The sequence below is a fragment of the Lampetra fluviatilis genome, chromosome 79 (assembly GCF_964198595.1).
Source record: "Lampetra fluviatilis chromosome 79, kcLamFluv1.1, whole genome shotgun sequence".
Classification (NCBI taxonomy): domain Eukaryota; kingdom Metazoa; phylum Chordata; class Hyperoartia; order Petromyzontiformes; family Petromyzontidae; genus Lampetra; species Lampetra fluviatilis.
Window position 1 is genome coordinate 221,840 of NC_136353.1, and position 16,075 is coordinate 237,914.

General features: G+C 42.7%; 2 protein-coding genes across 3 annotated transcripts in view; both read left to right on the forward strand.

Moving 5' to 3' along the window:
* The window catches only part of LOC144953613 (NACHT, LRR and PYD domains-containing protein 3-like), a 274,124-nt gene that overhangs the window by 148,848 nt on the left and 109,201 nt on the right, over nt 1–16,075 (forward strand). The window lies entirely within an intron of this gene.
* Nucleotides 1–16,075, forward strand: part of LOC144953600 (NACHT, LRR and PYD domains-containing protein 3-like) — a gene marked incomplete at its 5' end in the record, with an annotated part of 29,775 nt that overhangs the window by 3,213 nt on the left and 10,487 nt on the right. The window contains 4 exons of the mRNA XM_078884165.1: nt 4,506–4,592; nt 6,899–6,982; nt 7,550–7,636; nt 15,559–15,642. Of these exons, the coding sequence (XP_078740291.1) occupies nt 4,506–4,592; nt 6,899–6,982; nt 7,550–7,636; nt 15,559–15,642 (342 nt within the window). The remainder of the gene's footprint in view (nt 1–4,505; nt 4,593–6,898; nt 6,983–7,549; nt 7,637–15,558; nt 15,643–16,075) is intronic.

A 16,075-nucleotide genomic window follows, 5' to 3' on the forward strand; every position in this document is an offset into this window, starting at 1 on the left:
TTAGTGTGAGTGGGTGAGTAAATGTATAGTAAGTAGGTGGGTCCACAGTGAATGCTGCACTCGCTGCACATTAAAGTACAAAAGGAAGAAAAAGTATGCATATGCATGGCTGCATTAACGCTTTCTATCATCTTCAGCAACATTTAATTAGCGATAATGATAGCCCTCACACTAGGTGCAGGAAGTGAGGCGACCGTCGGCCGCACTGAAAAAATGGAGCCCTGATAGCGGCTCTGCAGTGGAGAGTGAGGGTAACGGTGTGATCCACGTGGCCGATTAAAGCCCCTGGTTCACAGTGGATCATGGTCATTGATGGTGCCCCCCACTACAGAGACAGCTGATATGTAATGGGTGTCAATCTTAGTTGTAAAGCATTAAAGAGACAAAGATCCCCCAAGTAGCCCATACAAACTGTTGGGGAAAGTGAAGCTAGTGTCAGAGAACAAGCACACTACTGCACTGCACTTTAGAGCACAAAGACAATCTCCCAGTGGAGCCTGCATACACTTTTGAGGCAAGTGCTGATCGCACTTTCCTGACTAGTACCGTCATTGGCTGTCTTTCTCTACCCATTGCTGATGTTTACACACCATACCAGGTACTCATTTAAGGCTCAGTCACCCTACGGGAGTTCCAGGACCAGATTTTTTATCACTCCCCACTGATGCTGTTACCAGATATTAAACCCAGGTCACTTAGTTCGTAATGTAATGTGCCAACGACTTTCCCACCATTCCCAAAAACGCATAAAAATACACAAAGACACTCGTATATACACACACAGACATGTACACACACAAACGTACACATAGTGTACATATAAACTTACACACTCCTACACATCTTCTTGGTTCTTTCGGTAAAGTCACGTAGAAAGAAATTAATAAATTAATAAAAATAAAACATAATTAAATAATTCTCAGGACGTTTCGGCCACAACGCAAGTATCCGTCTTCAGGTGAAGAACAGGTCTGTCAAGGAGACAGAATCTGAATGGAACGCCCCAGGCTTGAAGCGACTATTTATGTTGGGATGGAGGGGCGAAGAGCGTCTTGACAAAATAATTTGCATATCAAGAGGAATTTAGCATATTTATGGGAAATGCAGAAATGCGATTAGTGCTACTTGGGAAATGCGTAGGGGGTCTGGCGGGGGGTTTAAAGTCACTATGCCCATGCATTATGCAGGATTTGCAGCATCAAAGGGAGGAAGTGAGGTCAGAATTAATAAAGGGAAGGAATGTTAATAATATGGCGCAATGGGAGACTAATGGTAGGAGGCTTGTAGTGGAGCAAAGAATTCATTCCTTGCGGAGAATACAAGATATATAGTCAATGTCAGTGAGTGGACTGCGGTCTGAAAGTCACCATAAACGTGAACACAATCAGTTAAGATCCGAAATGGTTTATTACGTCCTTCCAATGATTGCTGAGCCAGAATCCATCTTCTCGGTTGAAATTGTCTCTGTGTTTGTATATGTGGATCGCCTCATGGACGAATCTCTCATGGTAGCCGGATGGCTTGCAGAGAACCTCTGTCTTGGAGAAGTCAATATCATGTGAGCCCACTGAATTGTAACAGTGATCTGCCACGGCTGAGGTGTTTGTCCTACCGTGTTTCAAATCTGCTTTATGTTCACGGATGCGGTCCGAGACATGCCGTTTGGTTTTTCCAATGTAACTGCTACCACAGAGGCAACTTAGTTTGTAAACGCCAGGGAACTACGTCTTTTACAGACGGGACCAGATCACGGATTTTGTGTACTGTGTTGAATCGGACCCGGATCTTGTGTTTTACCAGGATTTTGGAGATCTTTTTTGTGACCCCAGCAATGTAGGGTAAGGTGATGGTTTTGAAGGGCTCCTCAACAGGATCCTTCTTGATGGTTAGAGTGATGGCTTTGCGGATTGTGTAGTCGGAGTAACCATTAGCCTTAAGAGCTTGGTGTACGTGTTTGAGTTCACTGGCAATGTGTTCCTGGTCGGAGATGCATTGGGCTCTATGGTATAGAGTCTTGATGAGGGAATTCTTCTGGGATGGATGGTGGTGGGAATCCGGTTTTAGGCAAGCATCCGTATGGGTGGGTTTCCTGTAGACAGAGTGGCTCATTGAACCATCAGGTCTCCTTTTAATTAGGACATCCAAAAAGGGTAGCTTGCCATCTTTTTCGACTTCCATGGTGAATCTGATCGTCCATGAGGCGATCCACATATACAAACACAGAGACAATTTCAACCGAGAATATGGATTCTGGCTCGGCAATCATTGGAAGGACGTAATAAACCATTTCGGATCTTAACTGATTGTGTTCACGTTTATGGTGACTTTCAGACCGCAGTCCACTCACTGACATTGACTATATATCTTGTATTCTCCGCAAGGAATGGATTCTTTGCTCCACTGCAAGCCTCCTACCACTAGTCTCCCATTGCACCATATTATTAACATTCCTTCCCTTTATTAATTCTGACCTCACTTCCTACCATTTAATGCTGCTAATCCTGCATAATGCATGAGCATAGTGACTTTAAACCCCTCGCCAGACCCCCTACGCATTTCACAAGTAGCACTAATCGCATTTCTGCATTTCCCATAAATATGCTAAATTCCTCTTGATATGCAAATTATTTTGTCAAGACGCTCTTCGCCCCTCCATCCCAACATAAATAGTCGCTTCAAGCCTGGGGCGTTCCATTCAGATTCTGTCTCTTTGACAACCCTGTTCTTCACCTGAAGACGGATACTTGCGTTGTGGCCGAAACGTCGTGAGAATTATTTTATTATGTTTTATTTTTATTATTTTATTAATTTCTTTCTACGTGACTTTACCGAAAGAACCAAGAAGATGAATCCCTGCAGTCACGAAAGCTTTAAATCGAAACTCCTACACATGTACAAGTAAAGCCTTTTGCCACTCTACTGCTGGAAAAGGCACCCCCACACCATGCAGGTCTTGTGGGTTATTTGACCATACATCACCACTCTTCAACCGAGAAGATGGACACAAATTGAACAATCATTGGAAGGATGTTATCAACCAGGTAATGCCTTAACTGGTTGTTGTTGTTTCCATCATTACCTGTCGGTTTACTGCTCGCTCCGCCCACGTCCCCCCCCCCCCCCCAGCCTCACGTCCTCTTCCCTTAGCGCTCACGCGGCTCCCCCTACCACATCCCCCTTCTCTCTCCCTCCTTGCCTGCTCCCCCCCTCTCTTACCTATATAACTTCTTGCCACGGCAGCTCTCCCGCCGACTTCAGCATTTTCTTGCTGTGGTTGTCCCACCTGGTCAAGATCGCTTGTGTTCCGATCGAAACGTCGTGATTTATTTATTTCTACCTACGTGACTTTACCGAAAGAACCAAAGAGTATGGATTCCTGCAGTCACAAAAGCTTCAAATCAAGATTATCACCACTCTTGTCTGTGTGGGTTTGTGTAGAGCATAGATGAATGTTGTTCCATTGCCATCACGCAGCTCCGCAGGCTACACCACCTGTTGTTATGCATTCTAGTCACGGGTAGAAGCACCATCCAGACTCGATTCTATTTAGATTTTCAGATTTATTAGATCTTACATGTACACTAATATGCACACTCTCATATATGAATATACACACACTCACATGTGCATATACGCTAATATCCATATACACGAATACTTGCACATTACTACACACTCACACACACTTATACACACCCCTGTTTGAGTCTGCAGTTGTTTTAATGTTACAGTATTTTTTACATTAAAATAAATGCAAGAAATCTTCATATAATAAGAATTGACATAAGGCGCAATTCATCCAGTGATCTGAGTGCGCCATGGACAAAATTAGTCAATACACGCATGTATGTGCAGGCAGTCCCAGGTTTATGGAAGTCCGAATTTACGGAAATGCTCCCATAAATCATGTAAAAAAATCAACGTGTGGAAATGTTTGCATTAGTTACATAAGTGCAACTAGTGCAGCGAGTTGAGGTTGCGGATGTTTACTGCGGAGCGAGGCTTAAGCCCTGCCTCAACCGAGCCCGAGCTTTACGAGGATTAAGGTAAATTTTTGTATTGCATTACGTAATTATTTTCCTTTTGTAGCATTACGTAATTGCTTGTTGTCTATGCTTAGAACTATATGTTCCCATGTTTCTATTGCTGGTTTTCATTTTAAGTTTATTTAATGAGCTATTTACTTGAGTTACTGTGTGCGTGTTGACGAGATCTGGCAAAACAACACCCTTATAAACACAAACACGTTTCAGATTATAAAGGTACAGTGCAGTATAAATGAATGGATGATTGTGAGTGAACTGATATTTGTGAATGCCACCTATTATATATAAGATGTATAACACAGAAACATTAAACAATGAGCAGCTTTGCTCATGAACGTGTGTGCTCTGGTCATGTTCACCGCCATTGTGAGTGTCCCTCACTCACCGCGTGTTTGACTCCGCGGTTCCCGTGGGCTCAGTGAGTCAGCGCTGTCCCTTCTCCCGTCCACGCGGGTTTAGTCTGAATCACAACGAGATCGGAGACAGCGGCCTCCGACTTTTAGCGGACGTGATGTTGGGGAGAGAAGGGAGTTTGGAGATGTTAGCGTGAGTAATGCCCTGATGCATTCACACTTATATAAGTACACCTAAACATATATATATACACACACATGTGGACATAAAACACAAAGATACTCAGTATAGCATAATAATTTTGTATTTTCACGTCGATTCTAACTTTCTTTTTTTATGCACTCATCAATGAAGTTATTAACCACACTTATTATAGCACTTTTAACCACTATTAAATAACAATGCAATTACATTTCGATTTAAAGCTTTCGTGACTGCAGGGATTCATCTTCTTGGTTCTTTCGGTAAAGAAGGGAAGTAATACAATAATAAAATTAAAACAGAGTCTGTCTCCCCGACAGACCTGGTCTTCACCTGAGGACGGCTGCTTGTGTTGTGGCCGAAACGTCGTGAGAATTATTTTATTATGTTTTATTTTTATTATTTTATTACTTCCCTTCTACGTGACTTTACCGAAAGAACCAAGAAAATGCAATTACAATTGTCACATTACCTACTCTAACGAATTATATTGTTTTAAACGATATTATGTTAATACAGTAGATCATCGATTATATTATCCAACGGCTTCGGAGGGAAGGGGGTACTGGATAAAAAAAACACCAGATAATCGCATCATTATTTAAAATAGATTATTTTTGCACATTATTAAATAAGATGTTTTTCGGTGTTCTGTATATATTTAGTGTTTAAAATAGTTTGCGATATGAAAATCGCTTAAATAAATATACAAAGACAATAAATATCCTGCTGTAAACAGTAACTGTATTTACTGTACCGCATTCACCACTCCAATGTCGAAGACTCTGTATAGGGTGATGTGTGTACTACGCTGTTGATCAACAACTTGTGTGAGGCAACATCAACTTGTGTTTTACAACAACCTGTGTTTGACAACAACTTGTGTTTGACAACAACAACTTGTGTTTGACAACTTGTGTTTAACAACAACTCGTGTTAGACAACTTGTGTTTTACAACAACCTATGTTTGACAACAACTTGTGTTTGACAACAACTTGTGTTTCACAACAACTTATGTTTGACAACAACAACTTGTGTTTTACAACAACTTGTGTTTGACAACAACTTGTGTTTCACAACAACTTATGTTTGACAACAACAACTTGTGTTTTACAACAACCTGTGTTTGACAACAACCTGTGTTTGACGACAACTTGTGTTTGACGACAACTGTGTTTGACGACAACTGTGTTTGACGACAACTTGTGTTTGACAAAAACAACTCGTGTTATACAACAACTTGTGTTTGACAACTTGTGTTTCACAACAACTTATGTTTCACAACAACAACTTGTGTTTTACAACAACTTGTGTTTGACGACAACTTGTGTTTGACAACAACTTGTGTTTGACGACAACTGTGTTTGACAACAACTTGTGTTTGACGACAACTTGTGTTTGATGACAACTTGTGTTTGACAGTCGTCGGACTGATGCAGCCTTCAGACCCGTGCTCTGGCAAACGCCGAATTGCACGCAATTTTCTCCAGATCGCACTGTATATTTTCTGCTTCTATTACTGTAATTATTAGTCATGAAAAATGTATATACGTTCAGCATTTCATTGTTTAAGTTGTATGTAGTGTGTAATGTACTGTATATAGTATTTGACACTGAAATAAAGCATAGCTACTTGTTTTGTCACGCACATGGTGGCGATCGCCGGACTGGTACAGCCTTTGGAGAGGTTTTACCGGTTTCACAAGATGTTGGAAGCCAGATAGGCACGAACTGGATTTAATCGATGATCATCTGTGTTTAACGTCATAGATTACATTTTGTTTCAAAACTTTCGTGATTTCAGGAATTCATATTCTTGGGTCTTTCGGTAAAGTCACGTAATATGGGTTCAAATAAAAAAAAACTACGACGTTTCGATCACAACACAAGCGATCGTCATCAGGAGAAAAAAGGGCGGGGAAGCTGCTGAGGCAGGCTGTTTTAAAGGTTTTAAATGGGTGCAGTCCAAGGGTCATATGGTGACTACACCCATTTCAAACCTTTAAAACAGCCTGCCTCAGCAGCTTCCCCGCTAATTTTTTCTCCTGATGACGATCGCTTGTGTTTCGATCGAAACGTCGTAGTTTTTTGTTATCTTTGTTATTTTATTTGAACCTATCTACTTGATTTTACCGAAATACCCAAGAATATGTGCAATGTCTCCACAAACACGACCCTCAACCACTGTTCCGTCAACCACCACCACCTCTCACCATCCCTCACCATCCCCCACTCTGTGCCCAGACCCTCCACCCATCCCCTCTGCCCCCACTAATCATCTCTTCACTCCCTGCAGCCTGTTTGAGTGTTCACTGAGATACAAGTCGGGTTCCTCTCTCAGTGTCATCCTCAAGGCCAACACAGGCTTGAGGATTCTTGGGTAAGCTTTGCTGTTCGTTTCTCACATGTGCTCTGTGCACGAACTGTGCTAATTGTTGGTGCAATGCGTCGTGAAGTAAACATTTAAATGTGAACACATTTAATCTTGCTGTCCTGCTTAATGGAGTCCACTTTAAAAATGTTTCACTGTAATCTTAACACATTTGTTTAATTTAACATGTCGGCTAAAGCAATATTCATATTGTTAGTAGATACATTAATTAATTGTAAACATCTCCGTGTTCCTCGATGAAAATGTACTTGTGTGTGATCCTCTGTTGTAATTTTGTGTTGAGAAAACAAACACTTTTTTATATTATAAAAGGTACAGTGCAGTATAATTTAATGGATGATTGTGATTAAACTGATATTTGTGAATGGCACGTGTTATATATAAACTGTATAACACAGAAGCATTAAACAAGGAGCAGCTTTGCTCATGAACGTGTGTGCTCTGGTCATGTGCACCACCATTGTGAGTGTCCCTCACTCACCACGTGTTTGACTCCGCGGTTCCCGTGGGCTCAGTGAGTCAGCGCTGTCCCTTCTCCCGTCCACCCGGGTTTAGGCTGAATGGCAACAAGATCGGAGACAGCGGACTGCGACTTTTAGCGGACGTGATGTTAGGGAGAGAAGGGAGTTTGGAGATGTTAGCGTGAGTAATGTCCTGATGCACGCACACTTATATAAGTACACCTAAACAAATATATACACATGTGGACACAAAACACAAAGATACTCGGTATAGCATAGTAATGTTGTACAGTATTTTAACATCTATTATAACTTTCTTTTGTGTGCATCAATTAAGTTATTAGCCACACTTATTACAGCACTTTAAACCACTATTAAATCACAATACCATTACAATTGTCACGTTACCTACTCTAACCATGATATTGTTTCAAACTATATTATGCTTATACAGTAGATCATCGATTATCTGGCGGCTTCGGGGGGAAGGGGGTGCCGGATTTTCAAAAACACTCGATAATCGCATCATTGTTTAAAATAGCTTATTTTGCATATTCTTGAAAATTATATTTTAAAATGTTCTGTATATATTTAGTGTCTTAAAATAGTTTGCGATGTGAAAATCTCTGAAATAAATCTACAAAGAAAATTATATCCTGTTGTAAAAAGTTACTGTATTTATATTCTTAGGTTTTTTCGGTAAAGTCACGTAGGTAAAAACATTAAAAAGTAAAATAAAAAATAAAAATCACGACGTTTCGGAGGCAACACAAGCTTCCGTCTTCAGGTGGTACCGTCACAGCCACGACAGCTGTATCAAGTAAATGAGAGATTGCAGGAGTTACCACTGCGTTTATATAATGGTTGGAGAAGGTGGTGGGGCAAGGGCCGCATACTTATTATTAATATGGTAAGGAGAGGTTTGAGACTAAGAATAGACTGCATAATATAGGCTGAGCCTTTGTTATGGAGAGGTGCGGTTTGTGACTCAACCTGTAACAAGAAGACCACCACTAAACATGGTTAAACAGTAATGGTTGTCTGTCAAATAAGATTGGCAAATAAGTGTAGTTAAATCTTTTTTGCATGGTTAATCACATCTTTCCAATGATTACTCAGTTTGTAACCGTCATCACGGTTGAAATTATGTCTGTGTTTGTATATTTGTATGGCTTCGTGTACAAACCTTTGATGGTAGCCAGGAGGTTTGCAGAGAACCTTGGTCTCGGAAAATACAATTTCATGAGATTCTAGATTTGAAGCTTTCGTGACTGCAAGGAATCATCTTCTTAGGTTTTTTCGGTAAAGGCACGTAGAAAGTAAAATAAAATAAAAACAAAAATCACGACGTTTCGGAGGCAACACAAGTCTCCGTCATCAGGTGGGACCGTCACAGCCAGATTAGCTGTATCAAGTGAGGCAATGATTCAAGATGTAATCCCTTAAAAGCGAGTTGAGGGGGGAGGGAGAGGGAGTGGGGAGCTCATCAGACTATGGTAGCCAATGAAAGGAACGTATCGGGAGGGAGGGGGGGCGAGGCCAAAAGGGTGGGCGATGGACGTGGAAGCGCTTGTGCGCAAGCGGCCAATTACTGCACACGCCAACACAATGGAGCGATTGTGCGCAAGCGGCCAGCCACTGCACCCGCCAACACAATGGGCAGAGAGGAGGAGGGGAGGTCTAATACACATGATAGACAAAAGAACGAAAATGATGATGGGTACAAACTTAGGGGGAGCTCATCAGACTATGGTAGCCAATGAATGGAACGTATCGGGAGGGAGGGGGGGGCCGGGGGGGGACGAGGCCAAAAGGGTGGGCGACGGACGTGGAAGCGCTTGTGCGCAAGCGGCCAATTACTGCACACGCCAACACAATGGAGAGAGAGGGGGAGGGGGGGGGGGTCTGATACACATGATAGACAAAAGAACGAAAATGCCCATGTTTATACCAATGCTGGCTGAACAATAAAGAGAGTACTGTTAAAATAACTGGGGATGTTAACACTCGGTAAAGTACAGTAAAATAGTGCCTGTCAGATAAGATGGTCCAAAAAATTTGTGATTAAGTCTTTTTTGCGTGGTTGATAACATCTTTCCAATGATTACTAAGTTTGTACCCATCATCACGGTTGAAATTATGTCTGTGTTTGTATATTTGTATGGGTTCGTGTACAAACCTTTGATGGTAGCCGGGAGGTTTGCAGAGAACCTTGGTCTCGGAAAAGACAATTTCATGAGAGCCCACCGAGTTGTAGCAATGATCGGCCACGGCAGAAGAATCAGTTCTGCCGTGTTTCAGATCTGACTTGTGCTCGCGGACACGATCAGAAACATGACGTTTCGTTTCTCCAATGTAGCAATCACCACAAATGCAACTCAATTTGTAGACTCCAGGATACTGTAAGTCAGGAACGACATCCTTCACAGATGGAATCAGATCACGGATTTTATGCACTGTACTGAATCGGACTTGGATCTTATGTTTGTTTAGAATTTTGGAGATCTTTTTGGTCACGCCAGCTATGTATGGTAACGTAATGGTTTTGGTCGGAGTTTCATGTGGCTGTTTCTGTGTGGTGGGAGAGACAGCTTGGCGGATAGTACGGTCAGAGTATCCGTTCATCCTGAGGGCCTGATGTACATGTCTTAATTCACCGGTCAGGTGGTGTTTGTCAGAAATGCCATGTGCTCTGTGGTATAGCGTTTTGATGAGAGAGTTCTTTTGAGATGGGTGGTGGTGGGAATCCGGTTTCAAGTAGGAGTCTGTGTGGGTGGCTTTTCTGTAGACAGAATGTCCCAAGGAACCGTCAGGACTCCTCTCAAACAGAATATCCAAGAATGGTAGTTTACCGTCTTTCTCCACTTCCATGGTGAATCTGATGGATGGGTGTCTAGAATTGATGTGGTCCAAGAAGTGGTTCAATGCTGGGAGGCCATGTGGCCAGATGACGAAAGTGTCATCCACATATCTCTTCCACAGGGAAGGACGCAGGGTGGATGTCTGGATGGCGTCTGATTCAAACTTTTCCATGAATATGTTGGCTATAACTGGTGACAAAGGGGAGCCCATAGGGGTACCCTCATTCTGTTTGTAGAAGGTGCCATTCCAGGTAAAATAGGTGTTGGTGAGGCAATGCCTAACCAGCGCAGGTGCATCAGAATTCAATCCATGTTGGACTAAGTCCTCAATTATTGTTAGGGTGTCCGGTACTGGGACTTTGGTAAACAAAGATACTACATCAAAGCTGACGAGGATGTCATCAGGAGATAGTACCATGTCCTTAACCATAGAGACTAATTGGGTTGAGTTGAGTACTGCTGAAGAGGTCTTGCCTGTGAAAGGGAGCAGAGTATCTGATAGAAAACGGGCTAGTTTGTACGTAGGAGAGTTTATCGTCGACACAATGGGTCGTAGCGGGGTGCCTTCCTTATGGATTTTGGGAAGACCATAGAGTCTGGGAGGTCTTGCCGCCGATGGTTTTAGAGAGGGACGTTTGCTTGGTTCGATTAGGGAAGTCGAACTCGTGATGATACTGTTGGTTTTCGTCGTTAGCCTTTTAGTGGGATCGTTTTTAATTTTGGAGTAACTCCCATCATTAAGAAGGTCCAGGATTTTGTTGTTGTATGAATCTTTATCCATGATGACCGTGGCATTGCCCTTGTCTGCCGAGAGGATGACTATATCATCTCTCTTTTTTAGGTCCGCGAGTTCAGAGCGTTCGTTTTTGCTGATGTTACTAGTGGGTTTCTTAGCATTCTTAAGAATAGTAGCTATTTCAGCTCTTGCTACATCCGCATGGATGTGTCCTATGCCTCTGAGGGCTACATCAATCTGGGAAATCATATCCTCTACTGGTATATATTTAGGGGTGACGGCGAAATTTAGTCCTTTGGCCAGTACCGTTTTTAGAGTGTCAGAAATTGGGATGTTACTCTGATTAATCACGGTCTTGTTAACATCCAGCTTTGTGATGTGTGGCTCTGGTTTCTTCTTAGATAGGAGGTTGAATTTAGAAATCAGGTTAGCTTTGCATTTGGCTGACAGTGAGTCAGCAGAAGCAGAAGTCATGTTATCAACGTGGTTCCAATCAGAAGGTGACATTTTTTGTGTTAACATTAAATGTGTTTGTAAGAGAGTCTTGTCTAAATTATCGAGTTCAGATCGGAGTAACCTTATTCTCTCCGAGATTAGTGATAGGCTGGCTTTAAATAAGATCTGTTTGGAGTTCGGTGAGGACACAGCAGCGGATGTGAGTGTGAAAGCGATGGGTATTACCTTGTTATCTCGGCATCTCTTGAGGAAGGCCAGCGTCTCGAGAAGCTGTGACTTCTTGTCTCTTTGTCTGTTAAAAACTCTAACAGATAGGTGGAATTCCTCCCCGTAGAGGGCATTAATTCTAGATTTGAAGCTTTCGTGTCTGCAAGGAATCATCTTCTTAGGTTTTTTCGGTAAAGTCACGTAGAAAGTAAAATAAAATAAAAACAAAAATCACGACGTTTCGGAGGCAACACAAGTCTCCGTCATCAGGTGGGACCGTCACAGCCAGATTAGCTGTATCAAGTGAGGCAATGATTCAAGATGTAATCCCTTAAAAGCGAGTTGAGGGGGGGAGGGAGAGGGAGGGGGGAGCTCATCAGACTATGGTAGCCAATGAAAGGAACGTATCGGGAGGGAGGGGGGGGCGAGGCCAAAAGGGTGGGCGATGGACGTGGAAGCGCTTGTGCGCAAGTGGCCAATTACTGCACACGCCAACACAATGGAGCGATTGTGCGCAAGCGGCCAGCCACTGCACCCGCCAACACAATGGGCAGAGAGGAGGAGGGGAGGTCTAATACACATGATAGACAAAAGAACGAAAATGATGATGGGTACAAACTTAGGGGGAGCTCATCAGACTATGGTAGCCAATGAATGGAACGTATCGGGAGGGAGGGGGGGGGGCCGGGGGGGGGGCGAGGCCAAAAGGGTGGGCGACGGACGTGGAAGCGCTTGTGCGCAAGCGGCCAATTACTGCACACGCCAACACAATGGAGAGAGAGGGGGAGGGGGGGGGGTCTGATACACATGATAGACAAAAGAACGAAAATGCCCATGTTTATACCAATGCTGGCTGAACAATGAAGAGAGTACTGTTAAAATAACTGGGGATGTTAACACTCGGTAAAGTACAGTAAAATAGTGCCTGTCAGATAAGATGGTCCAAAAAATTTGTGATTAAGTCTTTTTTGCGTGGTTGATAACATCTTTCCAATGATTACTAAGTTTGTACCCATCATCACGGTTGAAATTATGTCTGTGTTTGTATATTTGTATGGCTTCGTGTACAAACCTTTGATGGTAGCCGGGAGGTTTTCAGAGAACCTTGGTCTCGGAAAAGACAATTTCATGAGAGCCCACCGAGTTGTAGCAATGATCGGCCACGGCAGAAGAATCAGTTCTGCCGTGTTTCAGATCTGACTTGTGCTCGCGGACACGATCAGAAACATGACGTTTCGTTTCTCCAATGTAGCAATCACCACAAATGCAACTCAATTTGTAGACTCCAGGATACTGTAAGTCAGGAACGACATCCTTCACAGATGGAATCAGATCACGGATTTTATGCACTGTACTGAATCGGACTTGGATCTTATGTTTGTTTAGAATTTTGGAGATCTTTTTGGTCACGCCAGCTATGTATGGTAACGTAATGGTTTTGGTCGGAGTTTCATGTGGCTGTTTCTGTGTGGTGGGAGAGACAGCTTGGCGGATAGTACGGTCAGAGTATCCGTTCATCCTGAGGGCCTGATGTACATGTCTTAATTCACCGGTCAGGTGGTGTTTGTCAGAAATGCCATGTGCTCTGTGGTATAGCGTTTTGATGAGAGAGTTCTTTTGAGATGGGTGGTGGTGGGAATCCGGTTTCAAGTAGGAGTCTGTGTGGGTGGCTTTTCTGTAGACAGAATGTCCCAAGGAACCGTCAGGACTCCTCTCAAACAGAATATCCAAGAATGGTAGTTTACCGTCTTTCTCCACTTCCATGGTGAATCTGATGGATGGGTGTCTAGAATTGATGTGGTCCAAGAAGTGGTTCAATGCTGGGAGGCCATGTGGCCAGATGACGAAAGTGTCATCCACATATCTCTTCCACAGGGAAGGACGCAGGGTGGATGTCTGGATGGCGTCTGATTCAAACTTTTCCATGAATATGTTGGCTATAACTGGTGACAAAGGGGAGCCCATAGGGGTACCCTCATTCTGTTTGTAGAAGGTGCCATTCCAGGTAAAATAGGTGTTGGTGAGGCAATGCCTAACCAGCGCAGGTGCATCAGAATTCAATCCATGTTGGACTAAGTCCTCAATCATTGTTAGGGTGTCCGGTACTGGGACTTTGGTAAACAAAGATACTACATCAAAGCTGACGAGGATGTCATCAGGAGATAGTACCATGTCCTTAACCATAGAGACTAATTGGGTTGAGTTGAGTACTGCTGAAGAGGTCTTGCCTGTGAAAGGGAGCAGAGTATCTGATAGAAAACGGGCTAGTTTGTACGTAGGAGAGTTTATCGTCGACACAATGGGTCGTAGCGGGGTGCCTTCCTTATGGATTTTGGGAAGACCATAGAGTCTGGGAGGTCTTGCCGCCGATGGTTTTAGAGAGGGACGTTTGCTTGGTTCGATTAGGGAAGTCGAACTCGTGATGATACTGTTGGTTTTCGTCGTTTCATGAGAGCCCACCGAGTTGTAGCAATGATCGGCAACGGCCGAAGAATCAGTTCTGCCGTGTTTCAGATCTGACTTGTGCTCGCGGACACGATCAGAAACATGACGTTTCGTTTTTCCAATGTAGCAATCACCACAAATGCAACTCAATTTGTAGACTCCAGGATACTGTAAGTCAGGAACGACAGCCTACGTGACTTTACCGAAAAAACCTAAGAATATGAATCATTGCAGTCACGAAAGCTTCAAATCTAGAATTACTGTATTTACTGTACCGCACTCACCACTCCAATATTGAAGACTCCGCAAGGGCTGATGTGCGTACTACGCTCTTGTTCAAAAACTTGTGTTTGACAACAACGACTTGTGTTTGACAACACGACTTGTGTTTGACAACAACGACTTGTGTTTGACAACAACTTGTGTTAGACAACAACCTGTGTTTGACAATCGTCGGACTGATGCAGCCTTCAGACCGGTGCTCTGGCGAACGCCGAATTGCACGAAATTTTCGCCATATCTCACTGTATGTTTTCTGTTTCTATGACTGTAGTTATTAGTCATGAAACATTTATATACGTGCAGTATTTTCATTGTTTAAGTTGTATGTAGTGTGTAATGTACTGTATATAGTATTTGATCCTGAAATAAAGCATAGCTACTTGTTTTGTCACGTACATGGTGGCGGTCGCCGGAATGGTACAGCCTTTGGAGAGGTTTTACCGGTTTCACCAGATGTTGGAAGCCAGATAGGCACGCTCTGGATATAATCGATGATCATCTGTGTTTAACGTTATAAATTAAGAATTTAATATAACGAACGGCTGCAAGCTTGACATTAATTGCCCACCCATACGTTTACATTAATAACACAACAATATGATCCTTATTAAAGCCATAAGGTCACCAATGACTCTTATACGCCGACCCTATACATTTTAACATTCTTTTTATCCTTACCCAATGTACAGTTTAAACCAGCCTTGGCCTCGTAATGGGTAGCGTGGGCTTCTGTGATAATGAGCTTTATAGCTTTTCGGATTCTCCAATTTAAATATTAAGATTTTGATTCTGACTGCCTGTATCTACAGTGTCCTTTCATGGACCAACGCAATGTTTAATACAATATATCGCACAGGCAGACCTCGCCGAATGCGAGGTGTGATGTTCCTGGAAAATGCCGTGTTGGACAAAGCCGCATTAAACAAATAATAGACAAGTAGGGTTGCGTTGCTGGGTCCGCAATGATCACTCCCTACCTCTTTGTTTAGCTGATTCTACGAGATTTACTCCCTTGTAATTGTATTGAAGGATGTTGAGTTGCTCTCCATTTCTTGTGAGTGTACACTTTTTATTTTCCAATTTCACCCCACTCAGTGCCTCATTCTCTCCCTGTAGCCTGCAGGGCTGCTCACTGACGGACAAATCGATCCCAGCTCTTCATGACATCATGATCACCAACAAAGCATTGAGGGAACTCTTGTAAGCTCTGCTACTCGTGTCTCACATGTACTCTGTTGCTACAGACAAAACAACTTAGATATCCAATTTAAAGCTTTCGTGACTGCAGGGATTCATATTATTGGTTCTTTCGGTAAAGTCACGTAGAAGGGAAATAATAAAAATAAAGCATAATAAAAAATAATGAAATAAAACAATAATACAATTATTTTTATTATTTTATTATTTCCCTTCTACGTGACTTTACCGAAAGAATCAAGAATACAACTTAGTAACACTGTGGCCTTAACAGAACAAATATGGGAAAGGCAACGTTTTGGGCAATGGGCCTCCTTCACATAACGTTTATGTGCTATCAGAGCCATTGTCAGAAGTGGGATTAGTAGTGGATGTATTCCAGTGCATGTAATATTCATTATATCAGATGCAGGCACATGGCCAAACCACTGGGAAT